The sequence below is a fragment of the Rhea americana genome, unplaced genomic scaffold (genome assembly GCF_003343005.1).
Source record: "Rhea americana isolate MKP2758 unplaced genomic scaffold, rheAme1 scaffold_206, whole genome shotgun sequence".
Classification (NCBI taxonomy): Eukaryota; Metazoa; Chordata; class Aves; order Rheiformes; family Rheidae; genus Rhea; species Rhea americana.
In genome coordinates this window covers 540,089-565,463 of record NW_028186217.1, presented here as the reverse complement: position 1 = coordinate 565,463, position 25,375 = coordinate 540,089, and the positions used below count along the sequence as shown (strand labels likewise).

Below are 25,375 nucleotides of genomic sequence, written 5' to 3'. Positions count from 1 at the left end.
TCTGAGGAATGTTTCAGTAATTCTTCATCTAGCTTTCTGTAAAAAGATTTTAAAGGACTTTGYCTTTATTTTCTCATCTTTACTGCATTTCACTATCTCTGTATGCTGAATTTTGGCAATTCTAAAACAATCTCTTTATCCTAATTCTCTTCCCCCAAATCAAAATAACCCTAAAAAAAAAAATCTTTAACCTGTCAAAGTCATATATGCTAAGTTTCTATAAGAACTGAGGGGCAGACTGAGGACTTAAAGAACATACAGAACACTTTTTCAAAAAAAAAATTTCTGTTAATGAGAAATGACATATTACAATAAATACCACTTAAACATAAGTACTGYAATATGAGTAGTTCTAAGTATCCACATTAAATCTTTTTTCTTATTAAAAAAACAAAAATCACAAAAACTAAATGATTGATCCTACCTGAATACATCCTGCATGCAAATCATTTACCTTCAGTTCCTCAAAAAAGGTTATTAACAGAAACACTCAGCAACATATTTTGCTAAGTATATTCCTCCCAAGATTTCATGCTTTTGGTCATCCCAAATATTTTAATGACTTTAAGTTGTATTTTCCAAATAGTTTCCAAAWCATATATATATGTTTTATGACCTGATTAATCAAGACTGCCATACCACAAATACCTTGAGCACTCTTATGTAGGATATTGGAGATTCACATTCAATGCTTTATTCTGTATAAAGGAATATGAAATCACATCTACAATTAAAATTATTCCAGGTTGCAGAAATAACAAAACACTTTGAGGTAGGGACCTGTACCCAGCTTTTAAAAAAACTGAAGTGAGCAAMATCGTTTCTAAATTAGTGTGAATCAGGGCCTTTTCATTCCCTGGCATTCATAAAATCATAGAATCAGTAAGGTTGGAAGGGACTGCTGGAGATCATCTAGTTCAACCTCCCCGCTCAGCAGGGTCACCTAGAGCGTGTTAGGCTGGCTTGCATCCAGGTTCCAGAGAAGGAGACTCCACAACCTCTCTGTGTAACCTGGTCCAGTGCTCCATCACTCTCACAGGGAACAAATTCTCCCTCACATTCAGGCAGAACTTCCTGTGCTTCAATTTCTGCCCATTGCCTCTTGTCCTGACACGGGACAACTGAAAAGAGTTTGTCCCCGTCCCCTTGACACCCTCCCTTCAGGTACTTGTACACATTGATCAGATCCCCCCTCAGGCTTCTCTTCCCCAGGCTGAAGAGGCCCTGCTCTTGCAGCCTTTCCTCATAGGGCAGATGCTCCAGCCCTCTGATCATCTTTGTAGCCCTACACTGGACTCTCTCCAGTAGCTCCATGTCTCTCTTGTCTGGGGAGCCCACAACTGGAYRCAGTACTCGAGATGAGGCCTCACTAGGGCTGAGGAGAGGGGCAGGGCCACCTCCCTCGACCTGCTGGCAGCACTCTTCCTGATGCACCCCAGGAGACCATTGCCCTTCTTGGCCACAAGGGCACATTGCTGGCTCATGGCTGCCTTGTCATCCACCGGCACTCCCAGGTCCTTCTCTGCAGAGCTGCTCTCCAGAAGGTCAGCCCCCAGCTTGTACTGGTGCCTAGGGTTGTTTTTGCCTAGATGCAGGGCCCTGTACTTGCCCTTGTTGAACTTCATGAGATTCCTCTCCGCCCAGCTCTCCAGCCTGTCCAGGTCTCTCTGAATGGCAGCACAGCCCTCAGGTGTATCAGCCACTCCTCCCAGCTTGGTATCATTGGCAAACTTGCTGAGGAGGCACTCCATCCCCTCATCCAGGTCATTGATGAAAACAGCATTGCAGCTGTTCTACTTGACAATCACCAGGAAAGTAGAAGAGTGACTCTTTCAGTGTTACGATATTCACTTGGGAATGTCTTCTCTGTTCCTCACTGTTTTWTTCTTGAACGTTAAAGAATTATTCTTGTGTATGAAACATTTGTTTATAGTTCAGTCCTCATGTTACTCTCCCATACCAGTTCCAAAATTCATTTYTGGGATTTCAGTCTTCCTCTTCTAACATCTGAGATAATATTTCTGTAAGTTTCTTTACCAGTTAAAAACATTAAGGAGACATGTAAATGCTGTAAAATTTATGGTAGTCCTTGTAAAGTAAGTTACGTGAAAAAGGATCAGGTTTCTAGCTATGCTTTTTAGGCATAACAGAAGTGTAYATTTTCTTAAGAAATAGGCAAAGATTCTCATCATGTAGTTCAGTGTAGGGACATTACCAAAATGGAAGGAAAGGAAATAGATGAGAATGATCTAATATATTTTCCTTAAAGAGTATTATTGAGGTTCTGAAGAGAACGATTGAGGTTATGAACAGTCATTCATCAAATGCAAGATGCATTCAGATATTTCAGAGTTTACTACAGTTGTGACACAGAGCAAACTCAGCATTAAATGGAATCTCAGCAATTTGGTGCCACTACAATTTGCTCWGCTTGGCAAGAATGAAAATGGGTAAGCGAAGAGTTAGGCAAAAAATGCTACATAACAGATGTTTATCAGACAGATCTTGCAGAGGAAGGCAGCAGGTTTGGGTCCGTCTCATGCAGAGAGAATGACAATCTGATTATGACATTTCTAAGCTTTACAAGAATAAGAAAACCAGCAGGTGGGCAAAGAAATCAATAGCAGTACAGTACTCTAAAGCAGATCATTTCCAATGGAAAAGTCAGCAGAGGTCAGCAGAAAAAGGGTTCAGAAAACCTAGTATAATTCTTGATGAAAACAACTAATTACAATTTTTAAACCRTCTATCTAAATAGAAGTATGGAACAATAATGAAAATAGAACAAGGATTMCATAAGATGATAATTGTACAGTCTAGTCTGTAAGAAACTTTTAGAGGGAAGGTGCCAGTTTTCATAAGACCCTGTTTTTCTGGAGCTTAGCTGTAATACCTGAATGAAAACTTCCTCACAGCATGAAACTTGTATTGCAAAGTGCTTGTCTAAATGGAAATTTTTATTTAGTAGTTCTGAGCAGTCCACASAGACATTTTAGCAGCATAAGAATCTAAAACAAAAGGCTAAAATTTTCAGTTACTTCACTTGCTACACTAATAAGCTTAAACAAAAATGTTTTTAAAATGAACTTGGAGGAACGTATGATCATTCACAAACCACTTTTGAAAAGTCCAGGAAACTGACTGAAACGGAAATATCCTCATGAAGCTTTACTATCTAACAACAAACAAAAAGTGAATGAAATCTATTAAAACTCTACTTTTTTGCTGGAGCTAAACTGCTGAGACATTTGAAGAAACTTTAGATTTCTGTAATATCTTATTTGGGATTTTCTAAACTGAAATGACTGCTAAAAGTCAGACATGTAAATTAATCCTCAGATTAATTCTCTTTGCTAATGAGATGTAAGTGGGCTCATACTACGTTGCAGCTTCAKTTTTTTCCAGGTCTGATAATCTTTTCTCTGCTTTACTAAATTTCTCCAGATATTATCTATTAACCAGACAACTTTTTTAGTGATCTGATTTCAAATATTAGTTWGCATGGTGATTCCATTAAATTAGGCTCATTATAAGCTATAGTTCAGTGAAACTTCATTGGAAATACTGGCTTCACAACTTCAAGGGAAGCAACTCTGCTGATAGACCCCACGCCTTGCRGGAACACCTGGAAGCAGCAGTGAGTGATTGCTGTGGGTGATCCCCTGCYGCAGGGGACAGAGGCACCTATCTGCTGACCTCACCACTTGTYTAGAGAGGTTTGCTGCCTGGCAGGGACTCAAATACAAGATGCCATGGAAAGACTGCCAAGGCTTGTCCTTGCATCAGACTATTACCCTCTGCTGTTCTTCTATGAGGGCACTAACGATACGAAGGACAAACTGGAAACCGTCAAAGAGTCAAATAAAATTTCAGAGCTCTGGAGATGATGGTCAAAGGTCTGGGATCCCAGGTCATTTTCTCCTCAGTCCTTCCAGTGAGCAGGAAGGATGGGAGGAGGAGAAGACAGATTTTCCAGATTAACACAATGCACAATATACCAATGTCCACAGCATGCAGAATAAACAGGAGGAGCTGGAGACGTGTGTGTAGTCACAGGGCCATGATCTGCAATTACAGAGACATGGTGGGATAGCTCACATGACTGAAATGCTGCCATGGATAGCTATTGCTTTTTGGGAAAGACAGGCCAGGAAGGCGAGGTGGTGGAGTTGCTCTTTATGTGAGAGAGCAGCTGGAACGTATCGAGCTCTGCCTCGGGATGGATGAAGAGCAAATCAAGAACGTACAGCTAAGGATTAAAGGACAGACCAACACGGGTGACACTGTTGTGGGTGTTTACTACACGCCACTTGATCAGCAAGACAAAATCAATGCGGTCTTCTGCAGACAGCTGGAAGCAGCCTCACAATCACAGGCCCTGGTTCTCATGGGAGACTTCAACCACCCTGATATCTGCTGGAAAGATAACACAGCCAGGCATAAACAGTCCAGTAGGCTCCTGGAGAGCACTGATGATAACTTTTTGACACAGGGGGTAGAGGAGCCAACTAGGAGAGGTGTGCTAGACCTTGTACTAACCAGCAAAGAAGGGCTGTTTGGAGATGTGAGGGTTGGGCCAGTCTTGGCTGCAGTGACCACGAGAGGGATTAGGTTTAGCTCAGTTGGTTAGGGCATGGTGCTAATAATGCCAAGGTTGCGGGTTTGATCCCTGTATGAGCCACCCATTTGAGAGTTGGACTAGATGATCTCCAGAGGTCCCTTCCAACCTTACCAATTCTATGATTCTATGGTGAAGTTCAGAATCCTGCAAGGAGGAAGCAGGGTAAACAGCAGGATTACAACCCTGCACTTAGGAGAGCAAGCTCTAGCCTCTTCAGGGACCTGCTTGAAGGAATCCCATGGATTCAGGCCCTGGAAGGAAGGGAGGGTCCAAGAGAGCTGGTTAATATTCAAACATCACTTCCTCCAAGCTTAAGAATGGTGYGTCCCAATGAGTAAGAAGTCAAGTAAAGGGGACAAGAGACCTGCATGGATGAGCAAGCAGCTCCTAGTAAAACTCCAACAAAAGAAGAAAGTACACAGAAGGTGTAAGGGGGGGACAGGCCACTTGGGGGGAATATAGGAATGTTTTCAGAGTATACAAGGATGGGACTAGGAAAGGCCAATACCCATTTGGAAGTAAACCTGGCAAGAGATGTTAAGCACAACAACAAGGGCTTCTTCAAATACATCATTAGCAAAAGGAAGACTAGSAAAAATGTGGGCCTGCTACTGAACAGGGTGGGTGCCCTGGTGATGAAGGATACAGAGAAGGCAGAGTTGCTGAATGCTTCAGTATTTACTGCTAAGACCAGCCCTCAGGAATCCAGGATCACAGAGACAAGAGAGAAAGCCTAGAGAAAGCAACACTTTCCCTTGGTTGAGAAGGATCGGGTTAGAGATCRTTTAGGCAAACCTAACACCAACTTCTTCATCAATGACCTGGATGAGGGGACAGAGTGCCTCCTCAGYAAGTYTGCTGAYGATACCAAGCTGGGAGGAGTAGCTGATACACCTGAGGGCTGTGCTGCCATTCAGAGAGACCTGGACAGGCTGGAGAGGAACCTCATGAGGYTCAACAAGGGCAAGTACAGGGYCCTRCATCTAGGSAAAAACAACCCTAGGCACCAGTACAAGCTGGGGGCTGACCTTCTGGAGAGCAGCTCTGCAGAGAAGGACCTGGGAGTGCYGGTGGATGACAAGGCAGCCATGAGCCAGCAATGTGCCCTTGTGGCCAAGAAGGGCAATGGTCTCCTGGGGTGCATCAGGAAGAGTGCTGCCAGCAGGTCGAGGGAGGTGGCCCTGCCCCTCTCCTCAGCCCTAGTGAGGCCTCATCTCGAGTACTGTGTCCAGTTGTGGGCTCCCCAGACAAGAGAGACATGGAGCTACTGGAGAGAGTCCAGTGTAGGGCTACAAAGATGATCAGAGGGCTGGAGCATCTSYCYTATGAGGAAAGGCTGCAAGAGCWGGGCCTCTTCAGCCTGGGGAAGAGAAGACTGAGAGGGGATCTTATCAAAACATGTAAGTATCTGAAGGGAGGATGTCAAGAGGATGGGGCTGGACTCTTCAGTTGCCTCCAGTGACAGGATAAGAAGCAACGGGCACAAAGTGAATCACAGGAAGTTTCATCCGAGTATGTGGAAAAACTTCTTTACCATGAGAGTGACGGAGCACTGGAACAAGTTGCCCAGAGAGGTTGTGGAATCTCCTTTTCTGAAGATATTCAAGGCCCACCTGGATGTGATCCTGTGCAATGTTAGGTGACCCTGCTTGAGGAGGCAGGTGGGCAGAGGTTGGACTAGATGATCTCCAGAGGTCCCTTCCAACCTTGATCATTCTGTGATTCTGCAATACTGAATGGGAACAGATATTGAGAACAGGCTCAGAGTTTGTCAGCAAGACAACAGATTAAAGAAAAGCAAATAATAATAAATAAAGCAGTAAACACAGACTGCGGATACTAATCTAGTCTAAAATCATGTCAGACCTAATTATTCTTTCATTTTGGTTAGGAATTGTTTGCATGAAATATATGTTACACACTAATCTCATGACAGGTCAYAACCACTTTCTTTGGTTACATTCACATAGGTCTTCTCTTAATGCCTTTTTGATCCAAGACAGAAATCAATAYTGGGACACAATCTAGATTTCCAACAGGTTTCACACAAATAAATGAACATAACCAAGYATCAAATAACTTCATTCAATGGACAAAACATTAATTATGCAACAATTTCCCAAACAAAGCTGATATACTATCATACCAATAATTTAGTGCTTATCTGCCCTAAATCACTACTGAYGTGATTTGATGCCAATTTACTCGGTGAGTAGAATTTATTTTCCATTTTTAATCTTATCTAGTTAGGTTTTTTTAAAATGCATGAGCCCATTATTGATCAAGAACATAGCTAATAGGACAGAAGTAAGGAAATTTTCATTGTATTATACCTTCCCAGAATATTCATTTAGTCTCTTCTGGAGGCTGCATTTGAAATTAGTTTACCTTATCACTGTCCTCTCTCACGTTCATCCAATCCGTGCCTTTTCRTTAAGGCAAAAGAGGAGTCACCTCCTTTAAAAAGCGATTCATTATTTCAACAAAAAGAAGGAAAAATAAACAAACACAGAAAAGCACTGTTTGCAAAATATTTGAGATGTGATTCACTAAGTTGSCGTTATGCCATGCCTTCCCCACATCAAGATTTAAAATTGTCTAGCATATAATATTCTTAACAGAGTTGAACTAAATTAAAATTGTATATTACATAAGAAATTCCAAAAATTAGGAAATAAATAACTAATTCAAATGTCAAAGTGTTTTAATTCTTAAACCACATTTGAAGATTAAAATYTTCTCTCTGCATTTTTAGTCTCCCACCCCAAATTACTCAGGGGGCCAGACTGTCCAGTATGGGGAATGTCTCCAGGGAGCACAGTTCACAGAAGAAAACATAGGCCAGATTGAAAACATTCCCAAACCAGTTCCCTATCCATATAGTCATAGGCTGAAAAAATTAGGAACTAAACTACCTTAACTCATGAAAAGAAAGGATGTGGAGCATAGCCTCTTATTSAGACCAAGCCTGCCTCTGTATTTACCTTGCAAACTACACTTTACTGTGTGTTTATACAACACCTGGCACTGTGAGAACCTACTCCTATCTGAGAGCCTCTGTGCACTGCTGCAGTACAAACAACAACAACAAAGAGCAGGCAATGAAATGGAGCGTAGTAGTTGAGGAATCTCTGTAGCATGCGTTTCCATATTGCTAACATTTTTCTGTTTAGAAGTGATGATCTGACACTGAATTTCAATGGTTCCTTTAATTTTTGCTTTTCAAGAAAATCCACTGYATTTGTCAGGTTTTCCCTCCAGAAGTAGTATTATATAGATCCAACAAACAACAACAACAAAAAATGCTGAAMAATAATTCTGAATCACTAAGGCAGTCATCTGGGACCACAGAACACACACACAAAAAACTTAGTGTGTTCTTGATTGCAATCCTTCATTCCTAATGGCAAAAAAACAGAAGGATAAACTTTATTGTGTCAACATCAAGTGTTCTGTTTTAMATATTAAAAAATCTCAGTTGTTAAACCTAATACTAAAAATACACTGAAAGCTGGATCCCCTACTGCCTGTTTCACAAACAGGCTTACATTTTAGCAGTACAACCACTACCAACATTAAGTTCTGAAAGTTTTTAATTACAATTGGCATTTCAAATATATTTCACAGTTTGTGTGTTATGAGAGGAGTTTTTGCCAAGTGAATTATTAAATTGCTGTGCTGAACAGAATGGGTACATATCTATATTCAGTTTATTATTTCATATTGCATATTACAATAATGTAACATAAGCTATAAACTAAGGCAATAAATTAGTTGTTTCATTTTAACATCTGAATAGTAGTAATGCATTCTACCATGTACTTAACACTACACATATCTATTTTAACKACAAAAGTTTTGAGAGACTGTTCTTGGGTATGCCTATTAAGTTAATATATGCTGAAGTTGCACCATGTAAGGTCTTCTCTTTAAATAAGACTGGCTTACAATATAACAGATCTTAAATTTGTCTAGGGTCATGCTAAGGGAGTTAGCATCAAGTTCCTTCTAGCAGCTAAACAAGTAGGAACACAGAGCAACCCACTGGTGTAGAGGGGGTCTGTATAATAAAAGTCATTTTTGGAGCAAAATCGCCCTTGGAAAAGAAGGCAGAAATACACTACAAACCACAAAATGCACTACAAATACTATAAGCAGATAGAATTCAAATTCTAAGCAAGAATTCCCAATAATCTTACTGGTTGTGCAATAAAGTTGGTACTGGAAGTCGTAAGTGAAAGGGACGGAATAAAATCCGTGATATCCCCACTCTGATCCTTTCCAGCTCTCTCTTCCAACAGCACTTTCAGRAATCTCTCAGATTCTTATTATTTCCTGAAATATTTTTGCAYACCTTTCCTTATTTTTCTTACAGYATGCAATTCTCTCTCTTTATTGAACTGTTTATGACTGATTCTAAGAATTCCTAGGAAAAATTTTAGAGGATTTCTTCAAGAAAAGTACRTCCACAATTGAAGATGCTACATAGTGACATAAGTACTGCAAAGTTAGTATGAGTAAGTTGACAACATTATTTCAGCGCTACTAAAARAATCAGCACTTTTATTGTGGAATCACTGTGCAAGTAAAAGCAATAGTAGCAATCAGTGTTGCAAGGCCAGAAATGTTGAAATGTGATTACAAGAAGACTACATATTCAAATACGGTTTCAAGGAATATAATATAAAAATAATTCTACACATAAAACAATGAATAGGGTGCATCTACAAACTATATCTGAGAACTGTGGGACAAATGTATGTAGTAGCAGTTCTGCAAAGCATGTAGGAAATCCAGCAAAGTCAAACAGCCAGGAAGTCTCATTTCCTGCCTCACAGGTGAGATAGTGCAGACTGCCTGAGCTTAGCATTGCACAGTATTGTGCATGTCAACTGGGTCAAAAATTGGTATAAGTAGCAATAAAATTCCTATTGTATGACTAAGCCTCAGCTTAAACTTATGAAGTTAGATACAAATTTAGTACACTTGAAAACATAGAACAAGCTTGTCCATGTAGATTCCAAATAGGTCAGAACCACTAAATAACCTTTGAAAAGAAGGAGTTCCAAACTGCATGGGAATCTGCATCCACTCCCTGTCCTTAGGCTTATTCAAGTATTCAAGTTAAAGAGCCCCCTAGGCTACAGGTCACACTAAGGTTTTCTTACAGCTACTGCAATCAATATCTGTATGAAGCACAAAAGAAAAGAGGAAGCTCAGGACTAGTCCAAAAACACAACGAGAAATGTCCATAGTTYAAACAAACAAATGATCTCCTATTCCCAGCACAGGCTCCTCTTCTTTCTTACTCTCCTTCCCAACTTCATTATATCTTTGCCCAGCTTTTACACCCTGTTTTTCACTGAATATGAGAGTTGAATTGAGAGTTATCCCATTTGTGTTAAGTTTGGGATACCTCTCCATTTTTCTAGAAAGCAGCTACAACATATGGGGTGGGGAGAAGCCTCTTAATTGCCAYCTTGGATCTATAAACAACCATGACACTTTTCCTTCAAGTTTTTAAGAAAAGGACTGCAGCCTCATAACAGGCTGGTGCCYATAGGAATTCTGTTTACAAAGAAAAGTGCATTTTAGAGCCATCCATTTCTTGAATTAAGAATTAAAATAGAGAATTAAGAAAAACATATGTAAGAGATTATTTTTAAAAGGTATAAAAAGTCATAGACAAAGAATTCTAGGATTGCAACAAGGTATCTTTAATAAGGCTATTCTCAGTTCAGTTCCTACTGGACACATCACTCACTCAATGAAGATGATTTAGTGAATTTGGTAAAGTTTTTATTTCTCAACACAAGAGAAGGTCATTACTTTTTATCTACTGTAGAACTGGCCAAAGAGTGAAGTGAAACTGAGATAACTAGAAGATTAACATGGAAAATTCATAAAAAGGTGACTTTCATTACTAGCAATGTAGCCTCTTCACTTGCAATACAGCTTACTCATGAATACTTCAGACAGTGGTGCCTGTTGATGCATGTCTCTTGCCTGAGTGCCTCCTTCCCATTCTAAGGGGGAAATAAAGGAAATATTTACAAGAAAAGAAGGAAGGAAATGAAGAGGAAAATATAAAATTAAAGATCTATCCCCTGTAGAAGAGCAAGGATTTACGCAAGTGATTTCTATTAATAGAAAATAAACACMAGTTTCTCTTGTGTTAATGGGATGATGAATCTGTTAGCCTCAAATATTTTACAAATGGAACAGAGCAATCACAGAATCAGTAAGGTTGGAAGGGACCTCTGGAGATCATCTAGTCCAACCTCCCAAAGATTTCCTGGTGCTGGTTCCATTGGGACTTAAACCTAGGACCTTCAGCATGTAAAGCAGATGTGATAACCACCACACTATCCCTCTACCCAAACAAGACAGCACTACTCTTACAAAACTAGAYGTGATGGCACTAATCAAATAGAAATGTCTACTCAATGACAACTCAAACGTAATGCATTTCTTCAAAAAAAAAAAAGTTTGCAAACTTACTTGTATTCACTCACAGTTTCTTCCTATTACAAACTCTATACCCACTACTCAAACCATTAAGACCTTCTGGTAGGAAGTAGGCAAAACGAAATGAATATATGTTGTGGAACATTTTTATCTCCAGAATAGAATTGCAAAAGATTCTCCCAGAAACAAACACGTGAGCCTCCACAACACGTGCACAGCAACTCTGACACTCTCAGGAAGTCATGGTTGAGTATGCTCTCTACAGATGGCTTGGGCATGCACAAAAAATATGAAATTTAAGGGACACTAGACATTCAAACAGCAAGTGGAATCATGTTCAGACTCTATAAGGCTTAATAGGACAAACCAGACAAACAGTACAAACTAACGGTATTCTACTTCTGACTGTGATTAATGAGATTTATGAAAAGTCTTGTATTAAAATATTTTGTAATGAAGTAATTAAGAAATAATGTTTGCTTGTTTTTTCTAATTATAGTCAGAATGAGGTTATCTTCKGAGATTTACACTGAAAGTTCACATTCCTACTAGATTTTGTTCAATACTTTTGAGTAGCTTGCTTGTCTACAAGAAATAATTAAGAAAAGCAATGCTACTGTCATCAGAATTAATTTTGTTCCATAAAATCTATCCAAAAATCAGAAAACGGATGAAAATAATTGCTTTGGTCATCAATAGAGCTGTAAAAGTTTTGTTCAGCTATAAAAATATTCAAGTCTGAAAAAGAGATATGCGGGGAGAAAAGACATTTGAGCACAACCCTCTTTCAAACCTGACCAGTACAAAGATGCATTACTTTTCAGTTAAGAAACTTAGTCACGAGGGCTAGGATTGGTAGCTGTTAACCTTGCAATCCAACATAGGATCAGTTTCAGTGCCGGCGAGCTAAAATATTGTCACAGCATCTCTGCTCAAGACAATGTGCAATCAGGTTAGTTTTTGCAGCCTGTGTTTGTACTTCTTCTCTCGTCAGTCACTATTATGATGAGCAAAAAAAGGTCCTACAGCGGGGAACGTCAACATTTTATTAACATGTTTAAATATAATGTAGACTGCCTTAAATATTCACATATGCTTAACTTAAAATTACATTTCTATTTACAACTATTCACCTAAATTTGCTGTCCTTTCATATACTCTCTCTTCTATTTCCTTCTGCAGTCTTATGAACAGCTCTTTTGATCCTTTACTACTTTTGGAAATTTTTAATGTGAATTATTCTGCTCACTTGCCTGAGGTGTCACTTTCCTGGCTCCAGTAGGAAGGTAATTCTCCTAAGAAAATAAGGTTAGTGTGATCTGCCTGCCTGTCTGATCATCCACCCCTAAGGACTTTCAGAGATCATTGGACAATTTCAACTAAATTTGACAGATACATGTAGGTCTGAAGTATAGTAAGATCGTACAAGCTTCCTCAAATTTAGCAGTCAGGTAAAGGAGCAAGATCTAATCAATGTCCCAGGGAGCTAAAGAAAAAAGCAAACAAACAAAACAAAGCCCAGACTTTTTCAGTTTCATTGGCAGTGGCTGACATGATAATCAGCACATACGTACTGACCAAGCAATCAATACATAGTAGCCACTAACAGCACATACTATCTTTTGTCTAGACAGGTATTGACAGGAATAAAGAAGAAACTGAAGTTCATGCAGAGGAATTGGGTAAGAGAATAAAAAGACAGAGGTAGGACTTCATCAGTCCTGCTATTCAGTGAACAGTCAGTTTTGGTTTCCTGATAGATGCGAGTACGAGAGAGGAATTATTTCAAAGATTACAATTTATTAAGTACTGCCGTGAAATTTTCACTCTTCCTTCCACTTGCTTCATCCAAGCTGTAATAGATGTCAGTAGGTGGGACCACTCATTTTAATTAATTAGCTTGATAACATTTAGCATCTTGCTTATTCATTGGTTTGTTACTTCATTCACTTCATTAATGACTCCCAATGACAACTTTGATATGACTCCTTCAAACTAATCCTAACACCATAGACTGAAACACAACCCACTCCCATGACAGTACTGAGCTATCCACGCAGCTCCTCACGGACACTACCTAAGCCTCTGAGATAACCACACCATCATCTTCTCTTTATTTGGCAGGCCTATTCACAGCTGCTTACAAACTAAGATGATGTCATGCACAAAACTATCTCGACTTGGAGAATTTTTATGTAATTCAATTTACTGCCAATTAACAGAAACTTTCAATCACTGATTTGGGTACTGAGAAAATCTGAAATATTAAACAAAAACTTAGAGAAACTGCTTTCCTTTCTTGTCCCCAGACTCAGCTTAATTCAAATACCTCTCCTTCACCTTTCCTAGTCTCAGTTGCCCTTGTTTTCGCCATGGATTATACTCAGTCCATCCCAATTCCTTTGTTGACACAAAGGGCAGCACGGAAGGTTGGGATCATGTGCGGACAGCTTCRTTCTGCCCCTCCTTATTTCTTACTGGTTTTCCTCCTCTGCTTCTTATTTTCATCTGCTCCAGCAGAGTCCTCCCCTGGTGCAGCCACTTTGGCAGCATATCTGCTCCAGTGGGCATCACCAGCAGGCCACAGACCCCTCCGAGGTATACCTCCTCTGGTAGAGTGCCTCCTTCCAAGACCATGTCTCTAGCTGCGTCCCTAGCAATGTCACCTGCTGCACCTTCTTAAATATGCCTGGGCTGAAGGCCATGCTGTTAGTTGAAGTTTTTGTTTACGTGGGTCCAGAGCCAGCATAGTGTAGTCCATGGCCTACTCCCATGGCCTTATCACCCCTGCACCCCCTGCTACTGAAACCCTGCCATTTATGCCCAATATTTCAGATTAGGCATGCAATGGTGATAAGCTTCCTCAGAAGAATGGACAGAGCCACATCCAGCTGAGTTACAGGTAAACAAGCTTCTCCTTGTCAACTTAACTGTAGTAAGCAGCTGTGTGACTGACTGCTTGCAGCCTTTCCCAAATAAAGATAAAACCTATCAAACTCAAATCATCATGAAAGCATTTTTCAAATTTGTATGTTATCAGCATAAACTCATAAACCTTCAATAAACTATGAAGGTGATGTAAACTAACTCATTTTCCATGCAAGTGGCATGGTACAGGGAGTCCTCTACTGTGGCTCAGCTAATAGCTCAGTAATTATGTAAGCTGATCACTCACACTTACCTATATATTGCCTCACATAGTTATCAAACTTGAAATATATTGTATGCAGCTAACAAACTTGAAATATATTGTATGCAGCTAACAACTGTCTGAGAAGAAAGTGTGCAGTTATACATTACATTGCAAACAATTTATGAAACAGGAAATACACATAGTGTCTGAACTTCTGTTTCTCTCAGATTAGTATTTCCCAAAGCCCTCTGAAATACAGTGTACAGATCTGTGTGACAGAATGACCATCTTTTCATTTATTTTTGTATTCTCTAATATCTTTTCCTTAATTAGCAAAAAGGATAATTATCTTTTTCACTTGTAGCTTAAAATATAGAGAACTTAATATCAATCACTTTTGTTGTGTGTGGAACAAAAGAGGGTGAAGTTATAAGAACATTTTCTGCCTTTCCATTGCGGCCTCATGGTTGCATCAACTCAGAGCAGTGAACTACACCAGGAGGTAAGAACAAGCACTGTGGGGTGGTACCCCCTTGAATTTGCTTTGTCCTCAGACAAAATGTTCACAGAGAACATTTCAACAGATTTCAACAGAGAGATCGATACAAGCAGAAATAACAACAGATCACGTAATAAAGTACATGAGCCATAGGAAAAAGGGGGAAAAGAAAGTAGGGAGAAAAAAGCAAGGAAAAATTACAGAGACAGTCTCTGCCTGTTCTTCAAGCCTACTTGCATGTGAGCTTGATCCAGCCCAAAAGCTGTGCGACTCTTCAATGCTATGCTGACCTCAAACTAGTAAATCCAAGTTTACTAGCTCTAAATTAAAAAYGTACTTTGAGTCAGGGTTGACTTACCTTTGGTGAGGCTTAAAATCTTGGATATTTGGCTCACATCCACTTTGGAGAAATATCATAGTGTCCTACAACTCTTAAGTTCACCACATACTTCCTGAATGAGCATATGTATTTAAAATTTAGGTTATTAAATTTTGTTTATATTTCTTGTTTACATCAAATAGATCCAACTAATTCAATGATCAATATTCAGTGTTTCTGAAAAAGAAAATTCTCCTTTTAAATATTTCACTAATTAGGCAATGTTATACATTTAAAGAAAACCTCTTCCCTGCAAAATGATCAAATTGTAGCCAAAGCATTAGATTTGACAGCTACCTAGACTTTTTTAAAAAAATGTTGTTGCAATATTTCAACTTTTGATATCCTATGGCTATCATATCATTCAAGACAGTGATTTGACTATATGCTGAATAAGGAGGTACAGTTCTTCCAGGTTTTCTGATATATTATTCAATTTAAATCTGTTTCTTCTCATTATACACAAAGGGAGTAGAAGAAAGGTAATCATAGAATCAGTAAGGTTGGAAGGGACCTCTGGAGATCATCTAGTCCAACCCCCCTGCTCAGCACGGGGAAAACTGGCCCATACGGGGATTGAACCCACGACCTTGGCATTATTAGCACCATGCTCTAACCAACTGAGCTAAACCTAACCCCCAAATTTGCAACATGCTTCTTATAATTTGTAATATCCCAGTTAATTCCACCTAACCATTCTTCTTTTGAAATTAATTTATATTAGTTTTTGCCAGGATAAGGAATGCATGAGCTGCTTTCCAAAAATAAGCAATCTTTTGCAAGAGAATTTAGCACTAAAGTGGGGATTAATGCTGGAAAGCAAAAAGAGAAAGCAAATATTTAACAGAAGGAAAGGAGATTGCTTGATGCTAAASAAGAAAGAGCCCACCCTACGCATCATATAAAGGAAATTCGGCTGCCCTTTTATCGACTGCTGTAGGTTTTCCCTTGACTGTGCTTTTTAACGTGGTGCATATGAAGATGAAAAGAACTCAATTGCAAATACTTTAAAATACTTTCAACAGAAAAAGAATGTTTTGAGCACAGGCGAACACTTTGATTGCATTTCTAACTGCAGAACAGCTAGTACTTCTATCCTTCAAACATGGACTGTGAAGCAGCACCCTAGCTCTCTTAAAAGATCACTCTCTCACTTCATTTGTTTCCTGTTACTAAACTACCTTTTGACATAGAGCAATAATTTGTTTCATGTTGCTTAGAAAGAGGAATTTTACTAAAATACAGTGTCAGCAACAGAACCATGAAACTGGTTAGAGCCACACAGTATAAAGCATACCAAAGAAGAATGATTCTCAATTACTTTTCTGAGGTGTAACCCCACCATGTTTTTGTTTTTCTCGTTTTCTGGGGGCAGAGGGTGGTTAAAGATATGTATGAGGAACATTTGCTCTTTAAGGATACACAGTATATCCTCACTAGTACTATCCGCTTCACATTTTATTTCATTCAGATCACTACCATATGATCCTCATGATTTATTTCACCTGAGTTTCTTGAGTTGTTTTGCGACTCCTCCTTAGAGGCTCTGATTTCTGTTAAGGACACACACTGATCTTGTGTGAGATGGAACATGCAGGAAGAATTTTAGAAATCTTTCCCCAAGTAAAAACTGCTATAAATATGAATTTAACTTTCCTGATGCTGTGCTCACCTGTTGTCAGTCACAAGGCCTAGAGCCTCACAGATGGCATAGTTCCTCTTAATACATTTAAAATAGCATTTTAGCTAATGTATTATTTAATCTGCTTGTTATTCCTTTATCCCTTTTGTTTCTAATTTGTTTGTTTGCTTTTTACAGTAGAAAGCTTACGCTGTTTTTGTTGCTTTAGTCATATTTCCACTTTAAATATGCTTGGTTTCTAATACATAATAAATTTATGTATTCACACATTTCCAATAACTTTTACATATTAAGAACTTTTTCAGAGATGTATGACTCTTGTATAATTTTATTAAGAGGACAAACATGTTTGGGTGAATGGCCACAGAACCGGAATTCCAGAGTTCCTTGTTTTATCCTTTGCTGTATTAGAAGCTTACCAGGTATCCATGACCAAACCACTTAGCACTTTGTTATCTTATTGGCCACATTTACAAAATGGAGATTAGCAGTTTTTATGTCTCATTTTCTCCATTTGCAAGATTCAGATTTTACCCTGAAGGAATAAAACATTTTGTGATCATAAGTATTCTCTGGATGTAAAGAATCAGACTGAAGGGATATGGTTCTRGTCCCAGCTTTTACACTGCTTTTATCAGCTGTAACAGTGAAAATAAAAATATTATAATCTTTTGTAAAAATGATTTCAAGATGACAGATGAAAAGAGCTACATGAAAGTTAGGTGTTATTAGTGATTATTACTTACTATAATAAAAAAAAATCCTTAACATAGCCTGTCACATATTAAAATTACATTTCTTTCTCTTTTGTGTTGCTAAATCTGTAGTACAGTTAAGAAGAAAGATTTTTACATCCAGAGAAAGAAAAACTTTTTTGAAAAATCCCCCAAAACTCCAAGAAGCCTAGAAATTTACAATAAGATATCCCTTTCAAACAGAGTATGTTAAAAAGGCTAACTGGTTTAGTGACTGAGAAGTTAAATGAGGTGTCATATTCAGAGCCTAGACTTCTCCCAGTCCTCATCACTAATTGCTGCTTAAACAAGCCATTACAATTTTCATGTATTTTCAAATATTCTGTCTGCAAAACAGATCTTCTGCATTTCAATAGATCTTTGCATTTCTAAAACTGTTTCCAAATGTAGCTCTTGCAGGAAGTGTGTGTTTTAACTTTATTTTACAGATGCTGTAAATAAGCATAAGTGCAATGACTGTCTCTTGAGATTAGCTAGTATAATGAAGAAGATTTAGATCTCTTACATTCAGGATGCATATTTTCACAAGCATACCTAGAATTTATTGCACAACCAAGCTATTATTATAGTTATATTTCCCCTTGAAGGGGTCACATGAATAAGATTTGCTTAAAATAAGCTTACCTAAATGCAAAGAATTAAGTCAATCAATGACAAAAAAGAAAAAGTGGGAGCACAACTCTATTTTCTGGTTTCCAGCTCTACACTCATTCCATTACTGAAACAAGTTCACTTTTTACCTCATCTATAGATTCCTATAATATTTGAGGATGGGTTTTTAATCAGTTTTAAATGAATTCAACAGACCAAGAGTTACTTTCGTAGCTGTAAGTAGCTGTCAGCTACTTACAACAGCATAACATTCTTTTATAGCATGTTTCAGAAGAACTAAAACTGTGTAAAGTATCAGTTTTCAAATACTACCTGTCAAATCCAAACAAAAAATATGGATACATTCAGAACCATATCTGCTGAAAAACTGCTAGTTCCTTGCTGAATTTCAGCTTTCATCCCCTAGCCCTTTCAGCTATAGAGTTGTTCAAAGTAAGGTCACAATCATTTCCTCCTTTAATAAAAAAAGGTATTTTTTTCATTCCTCTTTACTGGGGAAATAAGTGAATTGTTTTTGATCAAACTTTCAACATTTTAAAAGTCACCTTTGATCGAAAGCAATCCTTGAAAAGTCTAATAGGTTTAAGTTACAAGAAGTTCCAAGTTACTGGAAACAAGAGGTCAGAACCTAAACTTTCACACACTGTTCAATGGATCAGCAAGAATCTTAAGCARCATGAAAGCCAACATAACAGCTCCAACACTTTTGTGTTACTTTGGGGGGGGGAAGGGGGAGGACGGCAGAGGCAGAGAGGCAGAGAAAGCAAAAAGATCAGCTCCCGAAGTTCCCAAATCTGGAATAAATGGACCTTCCAGCTCTGCTACTGCAGGCACGAGACACATAGCAGTTCCAAAAAAGAGAGACCTGAAACTAGGGAAAAACAACTCTACAGAATCCTTCCTTGCATCACTTGGCTCCAGGGAAGTCTGCTGTAGGAGTTAATCTGTAGTTTCTGGATCCYTGGAAAGGAAGCAAGTATTGGAAAACTTCTCTGGAGTACTGCCCACCCAGTCAAGCCCAGACAGTTTCCAACTCTGGTGCTCATGTTCAAACCCTCCAATAAAAGACGACTGCAGAAACAGGAGACAGCAGCTTTATGTATTATCACTATAGTCCAAAACTATCCTCAATATGAAAAATACTMATTAAAATATAGGATTACTCTAGTATTTTACCCTAGATGCAGCATTCTGAGAAGGATAAAAATCTGAAGAACTAGAAATCCCTAATAAACAGATGAGTTAYGAGAACACAAAACTCTAGCAGGCTAAACATTGCATTCAAGCCCCTACTACTTAAAAGTCAACTTTATGCTAGTATAGTGAYCTTACAAAGACAGAACATTTTCCAGATGTGGCTAGGCACAGGAATCTCTTCACTGACACACAATCAGTTCATCATTTTACGTGTATGTGCACCTATGAGAGGTGCAGAAAGGAGAGTACTCAGAAGGTCCTTAGAAACTCACTCCAGGTGATGTATGTCAGAACAACTACAGAATGTTTCATTCAAAGCCAGATCTCAATCCAGAACCAATCCACTAGAAGAAGCGCAGCTGACTTTATAATAAAACTCGCTGAGCTTCTGCAGCAAGGAAGAGGAGGATTTGAGACATTAAGTGCATCAGGTTAAAGATCTAGACAAAGATGTTTTGTGCAGAAAGCCACATTCTAATTTCATTCACAATTCTGTAATCCAAAGCAATTAYTTTGAAGAATGTAGCCCGAAGTGGGAGTCTGCTTTAGCACTGTCTTTTAATAATATCCATTTGTATAAAACTAAAACCAACAGCTTTATATTTCACTGAAAGGTAAGTGTCCAACAAAGACAATATTAGTAAAGTGAGAATAATACCCTACCTATGCTTTCATATGTTAATTTCTATGCAAGTGGAAAAACCACAGAGAGCAGTTCAAACACATTTTTCATGTTCAGAAGAGTAATTATCCCCTTTTCCACCCACGTTAACACAGTAAAACACCTTTCAGAATATTTGTGAAATCTCCATAACAAAGCCAAACAAGCTGTGAGATCAGTTCAGGTCTTAGAAAGCATGCATTCTTAAAAATAAACAGAAAGGTAGATATTCATTATTTTCTGAAAACAGACTAATATTAATACAAAAAAATGGTGACRGTGATTACAAATGTTTCACTAGCTGAATCAATCCACTCTTGAGCATTCTAATATTAAAAGCATAGATGAAGTAAATCTCTCATGATATAGGTATCAATTTCATTTTGTTGAGGAAGAAACCAAAACATTAAGTGATTTTGCCAAGGTTAAACAAGAACCCGAAGCATCTGGTGCCAGACCTCTAACCCTGCGAGCTTTGTTACTCTCTCTCTCATATTGTAAACCACAGAGTAATTCTTGTGCTCCCAGTTCAAACTCTTAGATGATGCTCAAAAATCCGTCAAAAGAAATGTAATCGCAGTCTTACAGAGATTATATGCACAGTATGACACTCATATTATGGCCTAAAACCTGCTAGGTAGGATGGAACCAAAGTCTTAGTCAATACAAAAGACAAGCTGAGTTGAAGAGATGGTAAAACAAGTATGAAACAAGGATGTCTACTGGCGATGAAAGAGAACAACCTCAAAACCATTTGCAGGTCAGGCTTCACAAAACATTCTAAACTCTGCCAACGTATTGTAATTGGTTTTCCTGTAACTGCACAAAACAATTAAATTAGGGTAGTAAAACCAGGACTGTGACATGCGCCTTCACTTAGCTTTTCTTTTCCTAAATATTTTAAGGTTTTTGCTTACAAATCTGTTCTTTACTGACAAATTCAAAATGAATGTACACGGTGAATTTATAATTGAGCCTACCTTTGCTTTCAGATCAGCACAGAGCTCCTGTTGCTTTTGTCTGGTATTAGCCAATACTACTTCTTTCTCATGAGCAGCAGAGGCTTCAGCAACAGTGGTCACTGCCTTAAGTAAAAAGGCTTTCCTAGCCTGAGCCCAATTTAATATCAAAAGTTTACGCTGATTCCTAGTGAAACGATAACGATCCCAGGCTTTCTCATGAATGACCTAAAAAAGTAAAACATTTCAGGAACGTTTAAAACTACACAGTAATAAAATAAAACAATTCTATTTTGCAAACGTTTAACGTCATTGTTTTAATTATTACTACAATAATATTCCTATGGAATCCACAAGTTAGGGCCCAGAAGTATTCTGTCGGGTGTTAAGCACACTGCAACCTCCCAACGTTGACAGGCAGCGGTAGCACCCCAGCCTTACCCTGCTCTCTGCCTGTATCACAGAGCACTTTAGCGTCCTGAGATCCCCATGTTCTTTTCTGAACTACAGTTCTGGAATGAAATGCAATGGTCCCTTCTTACCCTAAATTAKGCAAACATAAATATGCAATTTGGATACTTTCAGTATATTTTTGGAGATACTGAACACTTTTTGTAAGATTAGGTTCTTCATAGCTAATTATCTTCTTTACAGAAATAGAGCTCTACTTAAGAGTTGCAMAAATATAGTACAGATAAGAATTAGCTTTATTTTTTCTTTCCTAATTTCTTTATTTTTTTCCTTCCTCTTCTAAAAATAGATCTCTCTGGTGATCCACTACTAGATCAAGYACTCAGTGCTTGTCCAATGATATTCTCTTCTTCAGAGAGGAGAAATAAAAGGATTAAAGTTTAGTTATGCTAATATAATGCAAATATTTTAAGAATAGAGCCTTAGTACTGTTTCAATATTTCTGTATTTGCCATGCTAGTACATACACTATTGATTCAAAGCAGAATTGTGATCCAAAACTCAGGATTTTTAAATTTTAACAAAGCTTCAAAGAATGATGAACGCCAAATAATAGTGGCTATATTTTTTAAATACACATGCAATGCACATGATTATTTAGCCCAGTTCTCACATGCAGATGTTCTGAAATCCACAAGAACTTCTGTGAAACTACGCATAATCTACGCACTATTCTAACATAAGGAAGTAGTGGTCTAAAGAATGTGGAGGCAGAAAATATTCCAACTTTCTCTACAATACCCTGAAGTGATCTGGCCTTGAACTGAGCTTCTCCATTAGCTGCTTTGTGCATTTTCATTATGGAGTATAAAAGGAATCAGCAATCAATTTGAAAGGCATATGCAAATAAAAGTAGCTTCTTGATAGAAGGAGATAACTTTCCATTCTTCCTCAGGTACATGTGCCATAGACYAATTAAAATAACTAGCCCTAGATAGTGCAACAATATTGTACTTCCTCATAAAAATAACAACCAGAGAACCAGAAGAGCATGACATAACTATAAACCCTTACAGCAAAAGCAATACTAGCAAACTAATTTAGTGAATTTGGCTGTAAGGGTAAATGGAACTATAAAATTTCCACAGTGCTTATTTTGAAGAAGTAATAGATTTTCATGATGCATTTTAAAGACAGAGACATCCATTCTTCCTTGCACAAAATAAAGTTTCTTTTAGAATTAAGAAATTTTATTATAAAAAAAACTTTCATAAACAATTCTTTAATACAAGTGCTTACTATACACTCTATAGAAGAATTTATATAACTGATCTAGTATTTAAAAGACCACTGACCAGATCATGCCTAGATTTGTGAGGAAGATATTTCTGCAACACATCAAGGTACAAAGTCCTTCTTTTCTGAAGATCACTTGGATACTGGCGGATAACAGTCTGATAAATCCACTGATCATCATCTTTCCAGTTAATATTCCTACAGAAATTCAAAACAATAAGCCCCAATATAACTTAAAACTTTAAAAAGGAGATTGGATTTTTTTATTTATTTTTATTTTTTAAAAAAGGACCTAACCTTTAAGTGTGCTTGATGACACCAGCCTGACCCTGCAAACTTGATGCTGGATGAGAGTTGAGAAATTTACTCTAATGAAACAAGGAAAACACTTATATCACTTTTCTAATGTGACCATTATTGTGTGACTATTTAAATTAACTACTCCTTTTCTAACCTGACCTTCTATTAAGGAATAATAATATTTTTCTCAGATAAATTACATTAATGAATAGTCATGTTACATAGAAAATACAAGAAAAAAGGAAAGYGATCAGAACCTGTATCTAAGTATCAGTAAAATGATCTCATATCGGCATGCAGCTAAATAAGTTAGTTTAAAAACAAACTACTGAGAGCCAAAATAATATCACCAAAGCATAAGATTTACCACATTTAAAATAGGAGGTGTAATAGTCAGTATACATTCATGTATTTCAGAACAGCAGAATAGCAAGATTTAACACAAGACTAAAACACAGTAACATAGGACTGGATATTAGATTTTATCCTCAATCTCAACCTTACCTTGTAGAGATGAATGCCAAGTTTTTATTTTCAGCATTAATATGAGAGAAGCAATACTGAGTCAGAACAAAAGGTCTATTGAGTCCAGTAATCTGTTTTCAAAAGTGGCTAAAAGCCTTGAGAAAATTACAGAGTAATCACATGAATCTAAACCCCATTGTCTCCACTTCCACTGCCAAATTCCTGCAGTCTCCACCTGTCTGCAACTCTTGGACTTCCTCAGCCACTAGTGGTGTCTTGGTATTTAATAGCGTTGTACTCTGTGAGATATTAGGATCRTTTTATCCTTGTGTAGGTAGAAATATCAGATATTTAAAAAAAGACAACCAAACTGCTTTTATGTGAGATGCTTATATGTAATTAATACTAAACTAGATTCTGTGATACCATCTAACATTATAATTTCTATAGAGTAAACAATTAATATAAGTATTTAAAAATAATAAATCAATTTAACTTCCCTTCAAAAGATTTTAGACAGTAGAAACAATATATAACCAACATTTGTACAATATTCTGGAACACTGAAAGAGGGAAAAAGAAAATATCCCTAGACCTCTTATAAAAACCGAAAGCTTCACCTAAGGACATCTCAAGAATGCAAAGATACAACATTCCAGTTTAACAACCCGTTTTCCAAGTAATGTACTGTCATATAAGGGTGCCCACTCTCCTGGTAACATGTATACCACTTTTTTTTTTTCTACTGGCTTGTTTTGCTGTTACAAGTTGCCATGTAGTTGGACTGAGGTCTACTTTTCTTAACTTATCATAGAATCAGTAAGGTTGGAAGGGACCTCTGGAGATCATCTAGTCCAACCACCCTGCTCAGCAGGGTCACCTAGAKCATGKTAGACAGGGTTGCATCCAGGTGGGCCTTSAAKATCTCCAGAGAAGGAGACTCCACAACCTSTCTGGGCAACCTGTGCCAGGGCTCCRTCACTCTCAYAGGGAASAAATTCCCCCTCACRTKCAGGCAGAACTTCCTGTGCTTCAATTTCTGCCCATTGCCTCTTGKCCTGTCACATGGGACARCTGAAAAGAGTTTGTCCCYGTCCCCTTGACACCCTCCCTTCAGGTACTTATACACATTGATCAGATCCCCCCTCAGTCTTCTCTTCCCCAGGCTGAAGAGGCCCAGCTCTCGCAGCCGTTCCTCGTAGGGCAGGTGCTCCAGCCCTCTGATAATCTTCGTAGCCCTGCGCTGCACTGTCTCCAGTAGCTCAATGTCTCTCTTGTCCTGGGGAGCCCACAACTGGATACAGTACTCGAGATGAGGCCTCACTAGGGCTGAGGAGAGGGGCAGGGCCACCTCCCTCAACCTGCTGGCAGCACTCTTCCTGATGCACCCCAGGAGACCATTGCCCTTCTTGGCCACAAGGGCACATTGCTGGCTCATGGTCAACCTGTCATCCACCAGCACTCCCAGGTCCTTCTCTGCAGAGCTGCTCTCCAGAAGGTCAGCCCCCAGCTTGTACTGGTGCCTAGGGTTGTTTTTSCCTAGATGCAGGRCCCTGYACTTGTCCTTGTTGAGCCTCATGAGATTCCTCTCCGCCCAGCTCTCCAGCCTGTCCAGGTCTCTCTGAATGGCAGCACAGCCCTCTGGTGTGTCAGCCACTCCTCCCAGCTTGGTATCATCAGCAGACTTGCTGAGGAGGCACTCTGTCCCCTCATCCAGGTCATTGATGAAGAAGTTGAACAGGATGGGACCCAGTACTGAGCCCTGGTGGGCACCACTAGCCACAGGCCTCCAGCTAGACTCCACGCCACTGATGACGACCCTCTGAGCTCTGCCTTTCAGCCAGCTCCCAATCCACCTCACTGTCCACTCTTCTAACCCTCGCTTCCTGAGCTTATCTAGGGGGATGTTATGGGAGACAGTGTCAAAAGCCTTGCTGAAGTCAAGGTACACAATGTCCACTGCTCTTCCCTCATCTA

The 25,375-nt window shown here is 38.6% G+C and overlaps 1 protein-coding gene across 3 annotated transcripts in view; it reads right to left on the bottom strand.

Annotated features, from left to right (window-relative positions):
• The window catches only part of CCDC148 (coiled-coil domain containing 148), an 85,853-nt gene that overhangs the window by 28,730 nt on the left and 31,748 nt on the right, over positions 1–25,375 (bottom strand). For all 3 annotated transcript variants that reach the window (XM_085304321.1, XM_085304323.1, XM_085304322.1), the window contains 2 exons: positions 22,693–22,831; positions 20,948–21,154 (listed from right to left, as the gene is read on the bottom strand). In XM_085304321.1, the coding sequence (XP_085160447.1) occupies positions 20,948–21,154; positions 22,693–22,831 (346 nt within the window). The remainder of the gene's footprint in view (positions 1–20,947; positions 21,155–22,692; positions 22,832–25,375) is intronic.